General features: G+C 35.3%; 1 protein-coding gene across 7 annotated transcripts in view; it reads left to right on the top strand.

Annotated features, from left to right (window-relative positions):
- Positions 1–19,611, top strand: part of TIAM1 (TIAM Rac1 associated GEF 1) — a 207,728-nt gene extending 188,117 nt beyond the window's left edge. For all 7 annotated transcript variants that reach the window (XM_087937550.1, XM_087937547.1, XM_087937549.1 and 4 more), the window contains 11 exons: positions 1,557–1,625; positions 1,821–1,946; positions 3,290–3,398; positions 4,639–4,818; positions 7,742–7,860; positions 9,908–10,016; positions 11,302–11,360; positions 12,905–13,007; positions 15,094–15,181; positions 15,298–15,470; positions 16,834–19,611. In XM_087937550.1, coding sequence (XP_087793676.1) covers positions 1,557–1,625; positions 1,821–1,946; positions 3,290–3,398; positions 4,639–4,818; positions 7,742–7,860; positions 9,908–10,016; positions 11,302–11,360; positions 12,905–13,007; positions 15,094–15,181; positions 15,298–15,470; positions 16,834–17,318 — 1,620 coding nt within the window. In that variant the 3' untranslated portion in view covers positions 17,319–19,611. The remainder of the gene's footprint in view (positions 1–1,556; positions 1,626–1,820; positions 1,947–3,289; positions 3,399–4,638; positions 4,819–7,741; positions 7,861–9,907; positions 10,017–11,301; positions 11,361–12,904; positions 13,008–15,093; positions 15,182–15,297; positions 15,471–16,833) is intronic.
- Positions 19,612–20,314: the final 703 nt, after the last annotated feature.

Below are 20,314 nucleotides of genomic sequence, written 5' to 3'. Positions count from 1 at the left end.
CTGCCCATTGTTTCCTCTCTTTCTTTAGAATAAGAGTTTTCTGTCCTTTACTCTGCTAATAGTTCGATGCATCCAGTTTAGTCATGCTTATAATAACCAGTTGATCAAGGTTTATTGGAGTAGAGTTAGCAACTGCAAAAGAAAGGAGAGTAAGTTGCAGATCTCAAATATAAAATAAAAAGTTAAATATTACCTATAGTATACTCCTCATTTAAAAACAGAAATTGGGACTGGAATTTCTGTTGCTAAGTGACACGGTCATAAAGTAGGATTTCCTATGACCATGCCACTTAGAAATGGCAGTTCCAATACTTCCAGTTGTACTTGTTAAATGAATCCTATGCCATTATTAAACGCGATAGCATGTCTCACCACTTGCAACCTCCTGGCAGTTTTCCCACTGACCTTTTTGTGGGAAGCTGTCAGTGAAGGTTTTAAATGGCAATCACATGGCTGTGGGGTGCTGTAATGTCATACTTGAGAGCTGGTTGCCCATGTAATTGTGGAAACATTGCAATTTCAGCTAAGTGGACCAGTCATAAATACTATTCATTCAGTGCTGTTGTAAGATTGAATGGTTGCTGAATAAGTGGTCATTAAGCAAGGACCACCTGTGTTTAATACATAACAGGAACACATATTTCTAATCTGATTTTTCCCTATTAAGGCAAATCCTTAAAAGTAAGTTCACAGTTCTCTTTATTGGGCGGGGCGGGGGGGATCCATTTTGCCCTAAAAAAAAAAAAGTAAACACAATGCTTCTAAACACAAAGTCTCTACCCTAAACTAAAGTTACCCTGCGATAAGATGAGAGGCCAATAAAATTTATAAATAAATATACTATTTCCCTTTAAAAAAATATAGTTTTGAACTGGAAAAGTATTGCCCATGGGTCTTGCTTTTATCATTTTTATTAAGAGACAATTTTAAAACATCAGATGTAAATCTTGGTAATATTAATATATTATTTGACTTTCTAAATCTACTTTAGTGTTTTCCCAAAATGTACCATACTGTAATGAATGCAATACATTAAATGCTTCAGCCTTCCTCAACTAAACATCTTCCAAGGTAGCTGGAAATTCTGGGACTTGCAGTTGTATTTAGTTTTACATTGGTAAAGGCTGATTCAAGGTTTTCAAGTCCTGTTTTCAATAGTGATGGTTTTCCTTTTTCCTTTGATGATTCATGATACATTTAGGTTAGTATTTGTCATATTATTTTTCAAGATATATAGATGCTTATTTGGGCCATTATATCATTCAACATTGAGTTAGGAATTGGATGCAGCAGAGAAAATAACCTATGCATTCCCTATGAAGTAGATGAATACTCCAATAAAGACAATACAATAATGATTCCGTGCCAAATCAAATCAATATATTTTACCTAATACAGAATTTATTTGACAGTAGCCAATAGATGCTTCAAGAAAGTTCCAAACCCAGCATTAATGATGAATATTAAATGACTGAAAATCCTGCAAAGGTATTTGGAATTTGAAGTTTTTAAATTTCTCATTGAAAACTGCTAAAAGTATAATCTTTCATTTTCAGGATTTAAATTGTCTAATGGAGAGATACCTGAAACCACTACAAAAAGAAGTTTTTCTTACTCAAGAAGAGGTATAGTATCTTTCATTTGTTGGTCAAAATAAAAACGATACAGTAGATTTTATGTTTATACTTCTAAGGGCCATTTTTTCTGAAATTCTTCAGTGATTTTTTTTTAAAAAATGAAGCCAAACATGGCTAGCATATCACCTAAATTTTGTTATTGTTTTATGAAAAATATGATTTTTATATTTCATTCCTTACTAGCTTGATGTTCTTTTTGGGAATCTGACTGAAATGGTGGCATTTCAAGTAGAGTTTTTGAAAACACTTGAAGATGGAGTAAGATTGGTGCCAGATCTGGAAAAGCTCGAAAAAGTTGACCAGTTTAAAGTAAGCCTTCAATTGCATTTTTTTATTAATAATCAAAAATCCTGCCACAGTAGTCATATGAACATGTTTTCACAATTTTTAATTTGTTTTTGCAAATCTTTTGCTAAGATACAACTATGATGAGAATGAAGTCTTAAAAACAAAGTGCATTAGTACTGCAAGCTGCAACAAAGAATAATTGCAACTCCTGTAAAGGCATATATAATTATATATTTAATTCCATGTCAATTTTTGATTAGAAAGAGGTAGCAACAGAAACACTGCTGCCTAAAGTCTTAGTTCAGCAACCCTAACATATCATTGCCTACAAAATAATTGAGGCAATGTTTCTGAATTATAATTGTAGCTTGAATGCTCACTGAAGCAGGAGGAAAGTAGTTAAAGTGCCTGCTGAAAGAGTGACGGTGAAAGCTATTAGCCTCTGACACTTCTTTTTTCTTTATCAGGAATTGTCTAGAATTTAAAATGAAGGAAAGGGTAACTAAACAAAGTAGTAAAAAACAGGGCTGAAAAAACATCGGAGGCATCAAAAAATGGCATTAAGTATTATTGTAGACAGTAATTTACAATAGGGCAATGGGTACATATTCCATAATTCACTGTTATTATGATTTCAGTGCAATTTAATTCACTTAGCTTTTAAGATGTTCATCTGAACTCAATAAGGTGACATGTTTGAATGATATTTGATCCACAGGTATGGGTTTCTTGTAGAACTGTGCATTAAATAAATAATAAGACCAGCCTAGCTGCAGTCATCTCTTTCTTTCTTTAAGATTTTTAATCTAGGAGCTCCCACTTTCCATGTAGAAGGGAGAATTCTACAATGGGATACATTCTTTTTTCCTACATGGAAAATTCTCCCGTGTATGGGAATGAGCATGGCCAAAAATTCCATATCAATCATATTCTTTTAAAGATTAGTTTAATAAGAGAAACTTCCTAGTGAACCAATTCTATGCAATATTGTCTGCTTTTAGCAACAGAATGTATGAGGGTGAAGGTTTGTCCTCCAAGCTTGTGGGTTGGTTTCTGAACGTTTCATTCTAGGCTAGGTTTGGAATATTTGGAAACTAACCCACAAGATCAGAGAATGGACCTTCACCCTCATCCTACACCAGAGCTACAGATACTTGCCACTATTGCGTACAGAATATGTATCTTGGTGTTTAATTTTTATTTAGTATTTTAAGTGATCTCTCAGAATTTATAAACAAAAATCTTTGCATTAGTAAATAATGAAGTCAAAAGTTGTCAGTTGGAGAATATTTAATTTCTTTTATGATGTTAAGGTCAGCCCCAAATTTATTTCAACATTCTGATTTATATATTCTTGATCCTAGAAAGTGTTGTTTTCCTTGGGTGGGTCCTTCCTGTATTATGCTGACCGTTTCAAGCTGTATAGTGCCTTCTGCGCAAGCCACACAAAGGTTCCAAAAGTCCTAGTGAAAGGTAAGAGTGGGATATACACAACTTTCTCTGTCCCATATAGTACAATGTTTCTATAAATTCAAAATTGCCTCAGAGTGTGAAGATCAAGGTGATATTGGAACTTCAGAAGATAAATGTGGAATTCTACTTTTCTGGAAAGTGAACGAGACATTCTTTTGTCAATAATTCTTTATTGCAAGCTTTAAGTGTATTAGGGAGCCGTACTTCATGGCAGCTAAGGTACCTTCAAATTTTACACTTCTCTAATCATATTACAGATTCATGTAAGTAAGGTTACATTAGGTAAGGTTGGTCGAAAAATACTTTGAAATGAAAGACATTTAAGTTCGTGTCTTTTCAGCAATATGAAATGTGAGAGCCTGATTTGTTTTATGTTGAAAAATATAAAGAAGAAAGTAAGCGTAACATAAACTTCTTCCTTTCTTCCAATTCCGTCCAGTATGATTATTTAACTACGAGTTGAACTCTTGGTATTATTCATACACAACTAGTAGATCAAAGTTAAATTACATCACTTTGATTATTTTATTTATTGAATGACCAATGGCCATTTCTCCAGTCTAATATACTAGAAAGGATAATTCACATTTTAAAGCTGAAAGCTGAAATAAGTTTTATCAATAATTTGTCTTCTAAGAGCATATCACAATACAATATCATCTTGAACATTTTTATTTCAGTAAGAACAATTACTCAAAACGCAGAAAGTAGTGACTCATTTTGACTCTAGCTTACATGTGTAAGTGAAGTCCTGATTCGTATATGAAATGAACTTGAAATTAAGGACTTCCTGAGATGAAAAGTCCCTCAATAACACATATAAAGTGAACATGGAGAGCATTCTAATCCAATGTGTTTTCAATCCCAGTGGATAGGACTGTCAATTCCTGTAATGAGTTTTATTTTGTCTGTAGGGGTTGCATTTGTCAATATTACCATATTAAAAATTAAAATTGATGTGCCTATTGCTTCTCACAATTGTTTGATGGAATTTTAATATTGTATTATTTTTCCAATATATTATAGACTGGCAAATAATTTTTATTTTTATGGACCCCGTAAAAGCTTTTTGGGGTACCCCAGGGATCTTAGAACCATATTTTTTTTAAAAAGACTTCTCAATGCTATTTTGAGAGCCTCTTACAAAAGTGAACAACTAAATAATATGGTAGAAATATTCTGTAGTAGAGATAGCTAAAACATTATTTCTTGAGATATTTTTTTTATTTTCAAAATATAGCTAAGACAGACACAGCATTTAAAGCATTCTTAGATGCCCAGAATCCCAAAAGACAACATTCGTCAACATTAGAGTCTTACCTCATCAAACCAATCCAGAGGATATTGAAGTACCCTCTTCTGCTGAAAGAACTATTTACTCTCACTGATGCTGATAGTGAAGAACATTATCATCTTGATGGTAAACTATTTTTCTAACTTTTCTTTTGTTGGTACTTTTGGTTTTGCCATTGTTTCTGATAAAATTTCTTAATATACACTGTGTGCACAATTATTAGGCAAGCTGTATTTTGGAGGATTAATTTGATTATTGAACAACTGTAGTGCTCTCGATCAATCCCAAATGTTAATAAACCTCAAACCTGAATATTTAAGGAAGTATAAGTGAGGTTAAGGCTTTCTTAGGAGAATATCTATGTGTGCACAATTATTGGGCAACTATTAGTGTGCAGAATTATTATGCAATTAAATGAAAAATGGAAAGTTTCCCATCTCATTTATTTTCATCTGTTAAAGTGAGGATAATAAACAAACAACTCAAAATTTACAAATAAAAATTTCTGACAGTTCAAAAAAAACCACACACATACCAGTGACCAATATAGCCACCCTTCTTTTCAATAACGGTCATATGCCTTCCATTCATGGAGTCTGTTAGTTTCTTGATCTGTTCATGATCAACTTTTTGTGCAGCAGCAACCACAGCCTCCCAGAGACTGTTCAGAGAGGTGTCCTGTTTTACTTCACCACAAATCTCCCATTTAAGAATGACTTACAAGTTCTTAATAGGGTTTAGGTCAGATGAGGAAGGGGCCCGTGTCATTATTCCTTCATCTTTAAGGCCTTGATTGCAGTGGTGGGCTGCAAATTTTTTAACAACTGGTTCTCTAGCTGGGTAGGTGTAGCTGGTTTGTCATGTGACTGGGTGGGTGATGTCAATCATCACACCCAGCCTCACCTTCCGGCCACTTGCTTCAAAGGAACACGTAGGATTCAGCCAGTTGGGGCTAATCCCATCACTAGCTGGCCCCATCCTGCCCATTTTTGGCCTGTTTTGGGGGCATTTTCAGGCTGTTTTCCAGGCTGCTTTCAGACCATTTTATCAGCCAAAATCGGCCTGAAAACATCCTGAAAAACAGGCCGCTTTTCAGGATTTTTTCAGGCCACTTGGGGCATTTTCAGGCCATTCTTGGGCCTTTTTCAGGCCGTTTTTCACCCAGAAAACCAGCCAAAAATGGCCCAAAAAACAGGCAGGGGCGGGGCCATCTGGTGGTGCAATTTGCTGTTTCTCCGAACCATGCAGAATCAGAACAAGGGGTTCAGGCGAACCCGCCCAAACCTGCAGCACCCCACCCCTGCTTTATTGGCTAGCCACTCAATGGAGTACTTTGATGCATGCAATAGAGCATTGTCCTGCATAAAAATTAAGGTCTTCTTAAAAGATGCAGACTTTTTCCTACATCAGTGCTTGAAGAAAGTATCTTCTAAAAACTACAGTAGGTTTGAGAGTTGATTTTGGGTCCATCTTCAACCTGAAAAGATCCAACTAGCTCATCTTTCATAATACCAGCCAATACCAGTACCCCACCTCTACCTTGCTGGTGTCTGAGTAGAAGTGGAGCTCTGTGCCCGTTACTGATCCAGCCACGGATGCATCCATTTGGTCCGTCAAGAGCCACTCTCCTCTCATCAGTCCATAAATCCTTTGAAAAATTTGTCTTCAGATATTTCTTGGCCCAATCTTTCTGTTTCAATTTATGTATTTTGTTCAGTGATAATTGGATTTCAGCCTTCTTTACTTTAGCCATGTCTCTGAGCACTGGACACCTTGTACTTCTGGGCATTCCAGGTAGGTTGTAGTTCTGAATTATGACAGTACTGAAGGATAATGGGTTCCTGGTAGTTTCATGTTTGATTGTTCTCAAATCTTTGGCAGTTAAGGTGTATCTTTTTTTCTCAACATGTTTCTTGCGACCCAGTTGATTATTTGCAACAAAATGTTTATTGGTTCTGTGATACACCCCAATGTCTTAGCAATTTCAAGTCTGCTGCATTCCTCTAAAATATTTTTTTACAATGTTTGAGTTTTCAGAGTCAGTTAAATCTCTTTTTTAGTCCATTTTGCCTGAGGAAACGAAACTGCCTAATAATTATGCACACCTTGATATAGAGTGTTGATTTCCTTTGGCCACGCCCTCCCTTATTACACAAACATCACCTGATCTGCTTATATCCATTAAGCATTTAAGTTTATACAGCTTGGAGGTGAAAAACATGCATACAAAAGATGATATGGTCAAAATAGTCACTTGCCTAATACTTGTGTACACAGTGTATTAGAAAGTTATCAACATCTGTAAGAGATATTAATGTATCTGAAAGTATATAAAAATGAAGCATCAGTTACTCTGTGATAAAGATGATGTACAAGGATTAAGAAATGTTTAATGCATGTTTTCATACCTAAATAAGCTTGCAACAACCTCAATTGCATATTTTAGGAATCTTGCTTGAAAACTGTTCAAGTGTTATCTCCATGACTGCATATCAAGACACACAATAGGACACTTTAGTTAATTGTACCATATATTTAGATGTGTATTACATTGCTTCAACACATGCAGAACATTCAGTTTTGTATGCATCAATGATGGTCAAAATATGTAAGTTAACAAGGACATATAGTGTGATAACATAAATTTGGTATGACCATCATAAGCGAAAGAACAGGATGTAAATAAGTTTTCCCAAGGCTATTGTAACTTTGAACCATTGTTAAAGCCAGTAGTATTTAAATTTTATGAGACTAGTTAAAATGTAGCTTGTTCACTTTAACTGCTGCTCCTTTGCTTACTAAGTGAGTCTCAGTAAACATCTCCATTTAGTTGATGATCAGAACTAGAAATGACTGAGGCAATAATGCAAAAGAAAATAAAGTTCCTCCTAACCAACAAGGCATAATATATCATCAGTGTAGGACCATACTGAAGTATTAAAATTATGGTAGATTTTTTAAGACAATGAGAAAAAAGAGTTTTTCATGTTTAATAATATAATCAGGTCAATTCTCCTGTAATCTTTTTATATCTTTGCTTGTCTTCTAGTGGCCATAAAAACAATGAACAAGGTTGCTAGCCACATCAATGAAATGCAGAAAATCCATGAGGAATATGGAGCTGTGTTTGACCAGCTCATTGCAGAACAAACAGGAGATAAGAAAGAGGTACCCAGCTATGAAAATCCTCTCTCAAACTGATGTAAATAATGATGTTTAACCTTTGTTAGATTGTGTTAGATATTGCCACCTGAATATTGTAGGGAGATGGGCTCATATATTATAAGGAAAGAGAAAATAATTGGAAAGAATTCTCATTGTTACCCAAAAAGCAAGTTGCTTAAATGAAATCTCAGTATTAATATTTTGATGAAGATTCTCATTCAGGTACTTATACTGAGGAAGTTACATGGTTGCGCAGTAAAACATCACAAATTAATAAAAATAAATCCAGTTGGCATGACTTGGTTTTCAGATAACTCTACCTGGATGACTGAGAAAATTCATCAACATATTGCCACACACTTTGGGAAAGAAACCCTGAATTTGATGCATTCCAACAACCTTCTGCTGCCCAAGTTGCTCAGACTAAGGAAGTTGCTTGGATGAGCAGCAAAACTTCTCAACAAAAATAAATCCAGTGGCCATAACTCAATTTTCAGAGTAATTTTTGCATTTATTACTGCATGTATAATCTCATTTCTTCAATCATAATAGGCATATTTAGTTCACATTGGTGAAAATTTGCTTCAGTATGTTATATGTAGTGTAATAAAACATTACACAGTGAAATAATTGGGTTTGGGGTTTAGTTTTCTTTTGATAGATATTCTATAACAGTGATGGCGAACCTTTTTGTTGTGGTGTGCTAAAAGCGCATGTGTCTGGCACCCGCAATGCAATGTGCCCTGCCCATCCCACATGTGCGCGCAACACCCCTGCCTCGCTCCCTTACCTGCACTGCACATGCATGCGCCTCCCAGCTGATTTTCAGCCTGTTTGAGGCTGTTTTCGCCCTCCCGGAGGCTCGACGGAAGCCTCTGCAGCTCGGGAGGCCAAAAAACAGACCTTCCAGAAATACTGGAAGTGCCCGTTTTCAGCCTCCGGAGGGCCTCTGGAGCCCAGGGGAAGCTGTTTTTGCCTCCCAGAGGCTTGAGGAAAGCCTCTGCAGCCTCAGGAGGCAGAAAAACAGGCCCGTTTCGACACTTCTGGTATTTCCAGGAGGCCTGTTTTTTGGCCTCCTGAGGCTGCAGAGTCTTTCCTTGAGCCCCCGGGAGGGCAAAAATGGCCTCAAATGGGTCAAAAATCAGTTGGGAGGCACACACATATGAAGTGCAGGTAAGTTTGGCTGGGGCTCGTGTGCCCGTCAAATGGCTCTGCGTGCCACCTGTGGCATGCATGCCATAGGTTCGCCATCATGGTTCTGTAAGGAAACAACATGATTAATAGCTAGAATTTTTTAGACACAGTTTTGAAACAGTTTTAATATCTACAGCAGAGGTGTCAAACTCACAGCCCACGGGCTGAATGTGTCACTTGCTCTCCCCGCCCTTGCCCAGTTTAGCAAAGGGGAAAAAAGTTCCTAATATGTCATGTGACGCCACCATGATGACACGAATTTGACATGCCTGACCTACAATATAATGTACCTGGGAAATTATTAGGACAATAGTTTTAAGAGTAAAAGGTACATAATAGGATGCTGATACTAATTTGCTTTTTTCTTTTGTTTGAAACAAAGCAAGACGAAAAGCAAGACTTCCTTCCTTTTGCTTTTAATCTCTTTTTTCCTTTTTTTGTTTTTGTTCCTTTTTCACGTTTTATTTTGATAAATATTTGGATAATTTAGATAAAATTAAAAAGGGAGTCCAAAAAGGAAAAGGGAAGAAAATAGATTAAAAGAAAAAGTGCGAAAATGAAAAATTTGGGAGTAGGTATATATGTCAGCTCTTGGCCCATTTTGGCCCTCTCACAAAGCAAAGCAGGACTGATCCTGTTTACTTCTTTATTGGGAATGCAGCCATGACAACTGTTTCATGTTCTGGAATATGAACTTAGCATCTGGTTGTAACACCTTGGAGCTGCTCTATCCTTTCTTGAGCCTGTGTGGCTAAAGTCAGAGAATCCCAGGAAAAGGCTAAAATTTATTTTCAAAGACTATTAAATGCCTTTTAAGAACACTCATTTTCTTTTTGCATGGGTATGTGACTGGCAGGTGGCAGACCTTTCAATGGGAGATTTGCTATTGCATACCACAGTCATCTGGCTTAATCCTCCGGCGTCACTTGGAAAGTGGAAGAAGGAACCTGAACTGGCAGCATTCGGTATGTGCTTCTTTTCAGAGAAAAAGCAAATGAACGTTTCACATAAAAATTAAATAAAACATGTTTCTATAGTTTCCAATGATACATACCACTGAAGGTGTTTCTAGAAGGGAGTGCTGGGGGTGGGTGGGGGAATTGTCAAGATGGCAGTCACAACTGTTCAACTTCCCCACCCCTCTGTTTTATGTGAGACAACCCTGCTTTGGGCATAATATGGACTAATATTTGAGGCAGATTGCTATAACATTGGATTTCAAAGCATAAAAATGATTCCCAGATTCATAGGAAAGCTTGATTAAATAAGCAAAAATGTTGGAAAATAAATGAGTAAGATTTGACTTTGCAGTCAGGTATTTTAGGACACCCCTTCTCCCCTTTGGCACACTTTAGAAACTTGACTGTAAATGATGAGAACCAAAATACATCAGATTTGGGGAAATCATTTTAAGCTGTTGGCATTCTTGTTTTTAAAGATGTTTTATGAAGTAACAATTTAGGGCTTTGGAGTCTGTCTGTATACTTAGTATGCATCTATTTAAACTTTACAAGCTTAATAATATTACAAAGCTCAGTGAGTCGGGAAATATAAAAAGAAGCCGTGAAATGTAAAATAGATGGCTGTAGGCAGTAGCTCTTATTTTTCCTTCCATCTTCTGAATTCATCCTTCAGGGAGATTTGCTGAAATGCTGCTTGTTTGTAAATGTTGATTTTGGTTCTTTCCATGCATAATACTGTATCAGAGAAATTCCCTGCAAATAATCTAGGAGTACACGATAATTTATGTAATTTATGCACTATGTATATTTAACTTTTTCTTCATAATTTTGAAAAATCATTAAATGAAAGTTTTACATTTTGGAACATTTTTAATTGTTTATAGGGACCATTTACAGGTACAAATACTAAATGATACTTATTAAAGGGCTTATTCTAGAGTAATCCTGTTAAATGAATGAACTGATTCTGTTGGGAAGATCCTCAAATACCAGTAAACGTTTAAATATATGATTACAATTTATAGACCTCTATCGATGAAGTAAGTGCCATTGACTTTTAAAAACATTGAGTATTATTTTTTTGTTCAGAATAGATATTACTTCAGTTCATCTGGCTATCACATATTTAGAAAATTATGCTCTTTCTTCTTGGCATATGAGGAAGGCTACTGTATGAGTGCAGAGGAAGAATCTTTGAATATTTTCCACAGAATTAGTAGCAGATATTTTTTTTTCTGGTTGTGCATTGGCAAACTGTTGGTTTTCTTGTTTTTTTTTCTCCCTGTAGTGTTCAAAACTGCTGTGGTACTTGTATATAAAGAAGGAGTGAAACAGAAGAAAAAATTGGTAAGTTTGTCAACTGTAAATAATGTTAAGCAACAAAAAATGTGAAATATCCTATTAGATTGGGATAATTAGATCATTCCAGCAATAATTATTATAAACTATTTTTAATTGTAAACTTAATGCTTGGACAGAGCTGTCAAATATTTCCTTTTTTATTAGAGTTATTTATTATTACTATCAGTTTGAGTTATTTATTATTACTATCAGTTTCTTCAAAAGGAAACACCTTGGATATACATATTCTGTTTAATTCTTTGTAACCAATTTCCTAATATATGCTCATATAGCTCTCCTTTATCTTCTTTTTCATTGTGTCTTTTAGTTTCTTATTCATCATTTGTTTTATTGTTTTTACTGTTTTATGATTGTTTGATTTATTGGTTTTATTGTTGTGAGCTGCCCAGAGTTGTTTAAGATGGAGAGCCTTATAAATCTTTTAGGTAAATAAACAAACCATGGAGATTAGACAGATTTTGATTGAAATATCCTGTGCTTGTGATAGAATTGAATTTAATAGAGTTGGAAAGAGCTGTTATCTATACGATAATCCAAAATTTTAAAATAGTAAAACTCCATGAAATCAGATGATTTATCGTCAGATAATCAGATGATTATCTGGTGAATGGTCACCACTCACTTCTCTGGGCAATTGATACTTCCTAACACCTAACCAGAATTTGGTCTTTTTTAAATTAAATATATTATTCTATGCCCTGCTACTTGTAGTGATGCAGAATAGAGCTTTACATTTTTAGGGTGAATTTTTTAGATTAACCTATTCTCCATTTACCCGCTTTCCTTGGTGTTTTCAAGGCAATCTGCTTTAGTTTTTTCATTGTCTCATCATAGGATTTGATTTCTGATCTTCTAATTATCCCTGCTGACCTTTCTGGAATCTGTTGAATTGTTATTGAAATTTTTATAATATTCTAAGATAAGTTAGACAAAAGTGAAATAAAGTAAAATTATATCTTCCTATAATTATAAAAATATAGTTCTGCTGACGTGGAAACTACACTTGCCTTTTTTGCGGCTGTAACACCCTACCAACATATATTTAATGCAGAAAACTTTTAGTGGTTTGATGTGTCAGATATAATCATAAAACTTTGATGGATCATTATAAGTTCTCTAATTTTGGTCCAAAAATAATTCACTATTCTTGAAATGAAACAGAGATCTTCTATTATAACCCTGTGACATTTGATCTTAATTTTTTTCTGCTTGAGACAGAAATCTCAACCTGTTTCTGCCTGAGACAGAAAAACTATTCCGCAAGATAATGGTTGCTCTGATAATCAAATTAAGGGAATAATAGAATAACAATATAAAGTTACTTTTTCAGATGGGAAATTATCATGAGGGATGAAACAATGAAGCCATTAGGGAAAACTCCTATAAACTTAATTCCATCACTTTTCTTCATTTTGTATTGATCAAGATTGAAGGCTTTCTGTAGATATTTTAAACATTTGATATGAAATAAACCCGTATATATGGTTATATAATATCATTAATAATAAAAATTGTTTTTCCCTACATAGGGTGGATCCCATAGGGCTTCCATTTATGAAGACACAGACCCATTCCGTTTCCGTCACATGATTCCCTTGGAGGCTTTGCAGGTCCGAGCCTTGGCAAGCTCAGGTAGGTTAAGTGGCTCATTTATGATTTTTTAAAATCTGGTTATTGTAAAACTTCTCTTTTAAAGAAATATATCCTACTAGTTACCAAACTACAAGTACAGTAAGTATACATTCTATCAGGAAAAGCCAATTTATCAAAAATAAGAATTATAAAACAAACAAACAAAAGCAGAAAAATAGCAGGATGTCTCATTCAGGTTATATTTGATAACATTTTTAACTGTCCAAGTGGGCCCTTTTATTTGGTACATATAGGTGTTAGCTTGAATTCTTGTTGTTTTCCTATTTCCTGAATTTTGGAACAGAAACCTCAAGAGAAGAGGAATTGGGTAGCTTCAGCTGTTTTCACACTTACTTCTTTTAAAGAGAATTAAACCCTTAGTGATTGAACATTTGACTTACAATAATTCTGATAGTCAACAAAATTATTTAAAGGAGTGGGAGCCTATCATTATTTTAATGTTTGAACTAATGCTTGCTAAACAGGGCTTTAGGGTGCTATTTCTGCTGGTCTCACTTTTTTGTATTTACATTGCTTATCAATCTCCATGGAATCATTATTTCTAATTGGCCAAGGAAACCTCTTTATCCATATCCGACAGCTCTTATCTTCTCTAGAATTCCCCTCAGTCACTGTTTCCTAGCCTCCTTTCCTCATGAGGCAAAACTGGCCATTAACAGGGTTAACATAGCTTTCCCAATGACTCTTGTTCATGCAGATACATTTAACCTTTAAAACTGTAAAGAAAGTTGAGTCTCACCAATCAGATTATCTTTCTAACATGAGCATAGATTTGAATTGTCCTTAATCCTTTTGTAATTTTTTTGTCATGTGTCTCTCTGTGTGTATGTGTGTGCATCAGCTGACACAAACTATGTTTTCCGATATAAAATCTGTAGCCACAACGTATAACTAGAGCAATCTGCAGATTCTTTTCAATACCTAATATGTATTCCTAATATGAGCTGCTGATGTGCACTGCCTGTGCTATGCCTGTAGGAGTTTTTAGATTCACCACTGAGAGTTTTAATTGTGAGGAAAGCTGGATCAAGCAAGGGAACAGCAATATACCTAAATTAAGTCACTGAAAATTTTCAAGGCCTATGAGATTATTGCTCGTTTTCATGTTGTACCATGAGTAACATTATAGGTATATGGACAACACTGTTTTTGTAAATACAATAGCACCTACGTTCATATCAATATAATGACAGTTACTTTTTAGATTGCTTTTGTTTTGCTTTAAGCTTTGAAATTTGCATTCTGTGGGTTTCTCTTTAACAACTAAACATCCCATTCAGTGCAGCCAATGGAAAGTGGTCCAAAGATGTTTTGTATAGGTCTTTTTGTACAGGTCTAGAATTCATTACTGTAGAGTTTCAATAGATAATGTAAAAGTTGCCTATTCTAGTTTATATAAACTTCATTAATTTTACTTTTCAGATTTTCATTTTCTGGCTTTTAAAAAAGTAGCGTCAGTAATGGTATATTCGCCCACAGCATAGGAGCAAAATTGTATTGATAAAATAAAATGGCGCTTGCTTAAGAAGATCCCTTCAAATTGTTTACATCTGATTATTAACAAAGTGATTTGAATGGGAGTCATGTATAGTCCATTCTGAAATGGATGGTGGGTGTCTATGCAGTGGTGCAACTGGCTGCATCTGTTGAAGATGTTACAGAGGCAGAGACCTCCTTGTGGAAGGAATATTGTTTTCTTGGGAATGTCTGACTGTGATTCATTCATTTTAAGTCATTCATCATGTAAGAAAAAAAGTATACCACCTTCTAGTACCAGTCTTGGACATTGCTAATGGGGGAAGATGCGTGATGTGATGGGATTGCAACCATGTTAAGAAGCTTTTACATGTTTCGGTTGTTCCATGTATTCAGCATGCCATGGAAATAATCCATAATCCACCACTCCTGGGGTTATAATTCTTGGACCAATTAATATTATGTATTTCAGTCACTAAGTTAATCATCACAGTAACCTTCAAATTTCAGATGAGATTGTTTTTGAAATGCTTCCAGTAAATAAAAAATCAAAATGATGTTATTAAAATGTTCTTTTCTCTTTGTCAAGATGCAGAGACCAGTTCTGTCTGTGAGATAGTTCATGTGAAATCTGAGTCTGAAGGCAGGCCAGAGAGGTCATTCCATCTTTGTTGTAGGTAAGGAGTGATAGTTTGCAAAATTATATTACCACTTACACTAAATAAATAAATGTCAATATTCTGCTGACAGACCAGCATATAACTGGTGTGTGTTCTTTATTTCTTCTTTTCAGTTCCCCAGAACACAGGAAAGATTTTCTAAAAGCTGTGCATTCAATTTTACGTGACAAACACAGAAGACAACTTCTTAAAACTGAAAGTTTGCCCTCTTCACAGCACTATGTCCCATTTGGAGGGAAAAGGCTGAGTGCATTGAAAGGTGCAAGGCCAGCTATGAACAGGACAGGTACCATTGATTAAAGTTTGCTAAACACCCCAAAAGAGGGAAAAATGAGTTTAAGAGCAAGGAAGGATGATCCTACTCATTACTGGTTCTGTCCCACTCATTGTTTACTTTGGTCTCTCACATTATGTGCCTGCAACAGATTAGTCTCAAGAGAATTTACAAAACAAAACAAAGCACCATACACACAAAGAATGCTTTTCCTTATTAATATTTTTATCCCATTTATTGCAGTTTCAGAAATGTGTAATAAGATCATATTTAATTAATAATTAACTGCCATAGTGGCAGATTTATGTAACACAACTGTCATTTGAAACTTGAATGTTGTGAGGAGTATAAGGAAGCTGAATTCACAAAATCCCACCTCAGGTGTAGGGCAGGAACATCGCATTAAATATCAGCTCACTGTATATCGCCCCATGACTTTTGCTTCTCGTCAAAAAGTCTGACATCCAGTGCTATTAGCTTATTTTAAAATAATGAAGTGAGAAGTAATAGAGGACCACTGAGCCACATGTTTCAGTACCAATGGTCCAGATGTTAGAATTAACTCTAAGACATTTCTATCTACTGAAGGAAGAAAAAAAATTACCTTCTTTTTCCATTATCAACTCTAATGTTAACTACAGGATATTTTAGAATTTACAAGGTAAATTTTAACCTTGTATACAACTTAATTTCTCTGCCTAGAAGATTTCGATATAAATATTTTCAATGATTGTTGACATTATCATCACTTTATTTCAGTCATTGGTCAGAAATAAATATTTATGTGTGTGTGTATGTACATAGACATGCATGGACACTACGGCACAAATAGATTTTTACACATTCAAAGCATTTATTATTTATTTTGTATTTTATGGTAAATACAGCATAAATAACTTTATTTATATTTTGTGTTTCTAAACTGCTCATCTCCCTCAGGGAGATTTATTAGCCTTTCTTCATGTTTATCAGTTCCCCAGATTTTGTCAGATTTTACATGTTTCGTTGTGATCAATTATCAGCTTTGGTGTAGCGAGACCACGATGGCTCAGTGTTTAAAGAAACCCGAGTACTGTGCAGTGGGGTGAGCTTGCCTCAGCTCCTCCCCACCTGGCAGTTCGAAAGCATGCAAATGTGGGTGGATAAATAGGTAGCAATTTGGTAGGAAGATAACAGCATTCTATGCTCCTTTGGTGTATAGTCATGCAGGCTTCCTTGGACAAGAAATGGAGATGAGCACCACTCCCTAGAATTGGACATGACAGGGGAAACCTTTACCATTATTGTGAAAGGAAGAGTGCAAAGGCTAATTTTAAAAATAATTCGAATTTCTCTTTATAAAAGCATCGTGGATTTTATTTTTGTGTGTACACAGTGTCTGCCCCAAGCAAGTCACTCGGGAGGAGAAGGCGACGCCTAGCCCGAAACAGATTTACCATTGATTCAGATGCCGTCTTTGCCAGCAGTCCTGAGAAAGAGACCCATCAGTCATCCAGCAACAAGGACACTGACCGCTGGGTAGAAGAGCAGTTTGATCTTGGTCAGTATGAAGAACAAGAGAACATAAAAGAAACAGATATTCTCAGTGATGAGGAGGACTGTTGTGAGCCTTTGAAGAACACCATGGTTGAAAAAGAACTCCAGGAGCAACTGCAGTCAGCCTCTATTACAAGCAACCAGTCATACCAGGAAACCAAAACACGGTATACCATGGGCACACACGCATCCAGAATGGCTCAGTTAAAGAAACAAGCTGCTCTGTCTGGAATTAATGGTAGCATGGAAGGGAACGGTGAAGAAGTCATCTGGGTTCGCCGTCAAGATTTTGTACCATCAAGAAAATTAAACACAGAACTTTAAACCCAATACTTTCTGGTTAGATGCTAGGTGTAGGTGAGCCCCAAATTTATCCCTTATACATTGTGGAGAGCCATCCCTTAGAATGCATACTTGCACATATAGTAATGGCAGCTAAACTTGTTGAAACTACAGCCTCTCCTTCTGTTTTCTCCTTTAAAGTAGTATAAAAAGGAGAAGTGAAGCAAAATTTGAAAATAGTATGAGCTTGAGTCCTTCTCTATATAGTACCAAGGGCTTTATTTATTAAAAACAATTCAGGGGCTGCATAATATAATGGGCTGCATTGATATTGCTAAAAACACAATGCTGTGGGTGTTTTTCTTAAAATATATGCGTGCAGCAAATTAGCTTAAGTGATAGCACAACAGCAAATGAATTTTATATGTGATAAGTAAAATCATAGGTTCATCTTTAAAAAGTTGCAGCAAACAAGGAACAATTGTCCATGACTGCAGCAGATTTCACTTTTCAACTCAAAGTTATTCACCCTTATCCAGCAAGGGCAATCCATTCTGTACATGGGATTTCCTTCTTTCTGAGGTACCACAAGTGGGAATGGTGTTGAATGGAGGGAATAAACTTGCATTCAACATTCAAGGACATACATAAAAGAGATGATCTGCACTGTACATGCACTGCTAACCAGATCTTTGACATCACCACTGCTGAGTAGTCCAGTCGCTTATTTGCAGGAACTAGAACCAGCCCTTCCCTTTCTTTTTTCCTTTAACAAGTTATAGCCTTTATAGTGCCAAACATCTCTAGTAGCTGAGGTAGCTGCATGCAGTAGCATTCGCAAAGCTTCCTGTTGCGAAGTGAAAATCTCTGGATTTGGTGATGCAATGTGTATTTTAGGGATGTGTGAGGGAAAATCTGGAATTTATATTGTGCTGAGTTATTTTTGGTCTGTGGTTAGTTTAATGTCAATGTTGGAATTTCTAGTTTTACATAAAAAATTATAACAATGCAAAATCTTTTTTTTTTCAACTTTAGACATCAAAATTTATCACTTGAAAATAGTTTTCTGTATGTTACCTAAATTGCAAAGGCACAGGTGAATGGGGATTTGATGGTGTTAAACTGCAATTTTAAATGCAATGACTGAGGAGTAAGACTGACTTTCAAGTAGACATGCAGAGACTTGTGCTCTTCAATTCCAAGTTTGGGCTGTAAAACAAACCTTTCAGAAAGGGTTTGAAGATGGTGGTGGTACAGTCTGAACTGCAAACTTTTATGGACAAACTCGTCATTTCTGTAAAATATTGTGGGCAGCTACCCATATTTGAGACTGGAATAAAGTTAGCAATCTCAAATTGCTGAACATCCAAGGAGGTTAAGTTAATCCCTGCTGTGATTTTGTTGCAGTTGGTAGGATTTCACCTTGGGTGAGTTTGATCCTCCCTGCCTGATCAAGTTAGGCTCAGGAAAAATTAAATATTTTATGGCCAGAAAAGCTGACCTCATCTTATCAATGTGAGATTAGTGTACATTATCACTTGATTCCCTCTCCACAGTATTAGATAATACAAACAATATACTAAACAGGCAACTTTCAATTGCATTTAAAATTTCCTAATTAAACATCAATAACAGGGTACAAATATGACTTATAATCAAAGATTTCCAAATGATTTTTAAAGCACTTTTTTTCTTTTTAAATATTTATATGGCTTCCCCATCTTAGATTTGCTCTGCAAAAATGGGAGGATTTGGGATTTTTTGTTTTTCAAGTGGGATTCTTTTCAGACCTACTGATGTTTGACACATTAGTAGGTATATTGAAAATCTAAAATTTTGTAGTAGCTTTAGGGAATACATTTTGTATAATTAGCTATGGGTATGTTTGGTGACATGAACAGGAAATATTACCTAGTACCATCTGCTGTCTTATGTCCCAACCAGTATTGGAGTGTCACCAGTTCGATTCTCAGTGCACTATAGTCAGTATTTTGATAGTTTTATTCTCTCAACTTTTGCTATTTTTTAACCGTTTTATTAAAAAGCTTTCTAAGCCCTGTGTATCTCATCATATTAAAATTAAATCAGTTGTGTACCAACTTATTAGACATTACAATGCTTTTGCTGTCCTCAGTGGAATACAATAAGCCCGTGAAATGCTGGATGTCCTGTGCTTGGAGGTTGCCATTGTTCTTGTACATAATATAATGATCTGCCAATGTCAAAAGTTCTTATATATTTCTTTTATAAGCTGAAAGAAGGTCTATTTTTATGTTTTTAGGCATATGAATCGAACGTTGTAAATGCCTGTCAAATAAAATAATGCTGAAAAATATTTGGGGAACATTTTTTTTTAATTTTATTTCAGTATAAAGCATTTTGGTTATATTGGCTGGAGATTTGCAGAGTTAATACCAATTTATCTGGAGTACCATAGGTGGGAAAGATCTTGTAGTAGACACGAAGACAACAGATATGACCCAGGCAAATTTAATATCTTCTATATCTTAAATTAAGAATAATTAAACCAAAATCACCCAGATTGAATTTTTATATACTAGAGCACCTGCGGAATTCATAAATGGCATTCATGGACCTTGGAAGTACCAGGTGAGTGAAGGATAGGATAGATTCTACAGTAATTCATAAATAGATTGATTAGTAAGCAAACTCAAAACAATGCTTTATTGTTTACCAATACTTATACAACATGAATTTGTTAAAAATCAGTCTTATCAGAAAAATCTTTCCTTTTTTTTTTTAAAAAAAAGGTAATTTAGTAAAACATTTCACATATAACTTGATATTCATTTTTTTAATTAAGTAAAAAGATTTAATTAGCTTGAAAATCACAGAGAGGATTTATCAGTGGGCTGAAATATTGAGGTTACCACAAATGCTTATCTTGCACCATCTACTTTTCAATGTATATGTCTATGGAGAATCTCAGTCATCCAGGTCATGATAGTCCTGAAGGTGCTTTTTCAAGAGGCAACTGGGCTTTCTAGTTTTTCTTTGAAGACGTTTCGCTTCTCATC

The sequence above is a fragment of the Pseudonaja textilis genome, chromosome 7 (assembly GCF_049901715.1).
Source record: "Pseudonaja textilis isolate UNSWEBS1 chromosome 7, rPseTex1.2, whole genome shotgun sequence".
In the NCBI taxonomy this organism is placed as follows: domain Eukaryota; kingdom Metazoa; phylum Chordata; class Lepidosauria; order Squamata; family Elapidae; genus Pseudonaja; species Pseudonaja textilis.
Note: the sequence above shows the minus strand (reverse complement) of the source record. Positions and strands in the feature narration are given on the sequence as shown.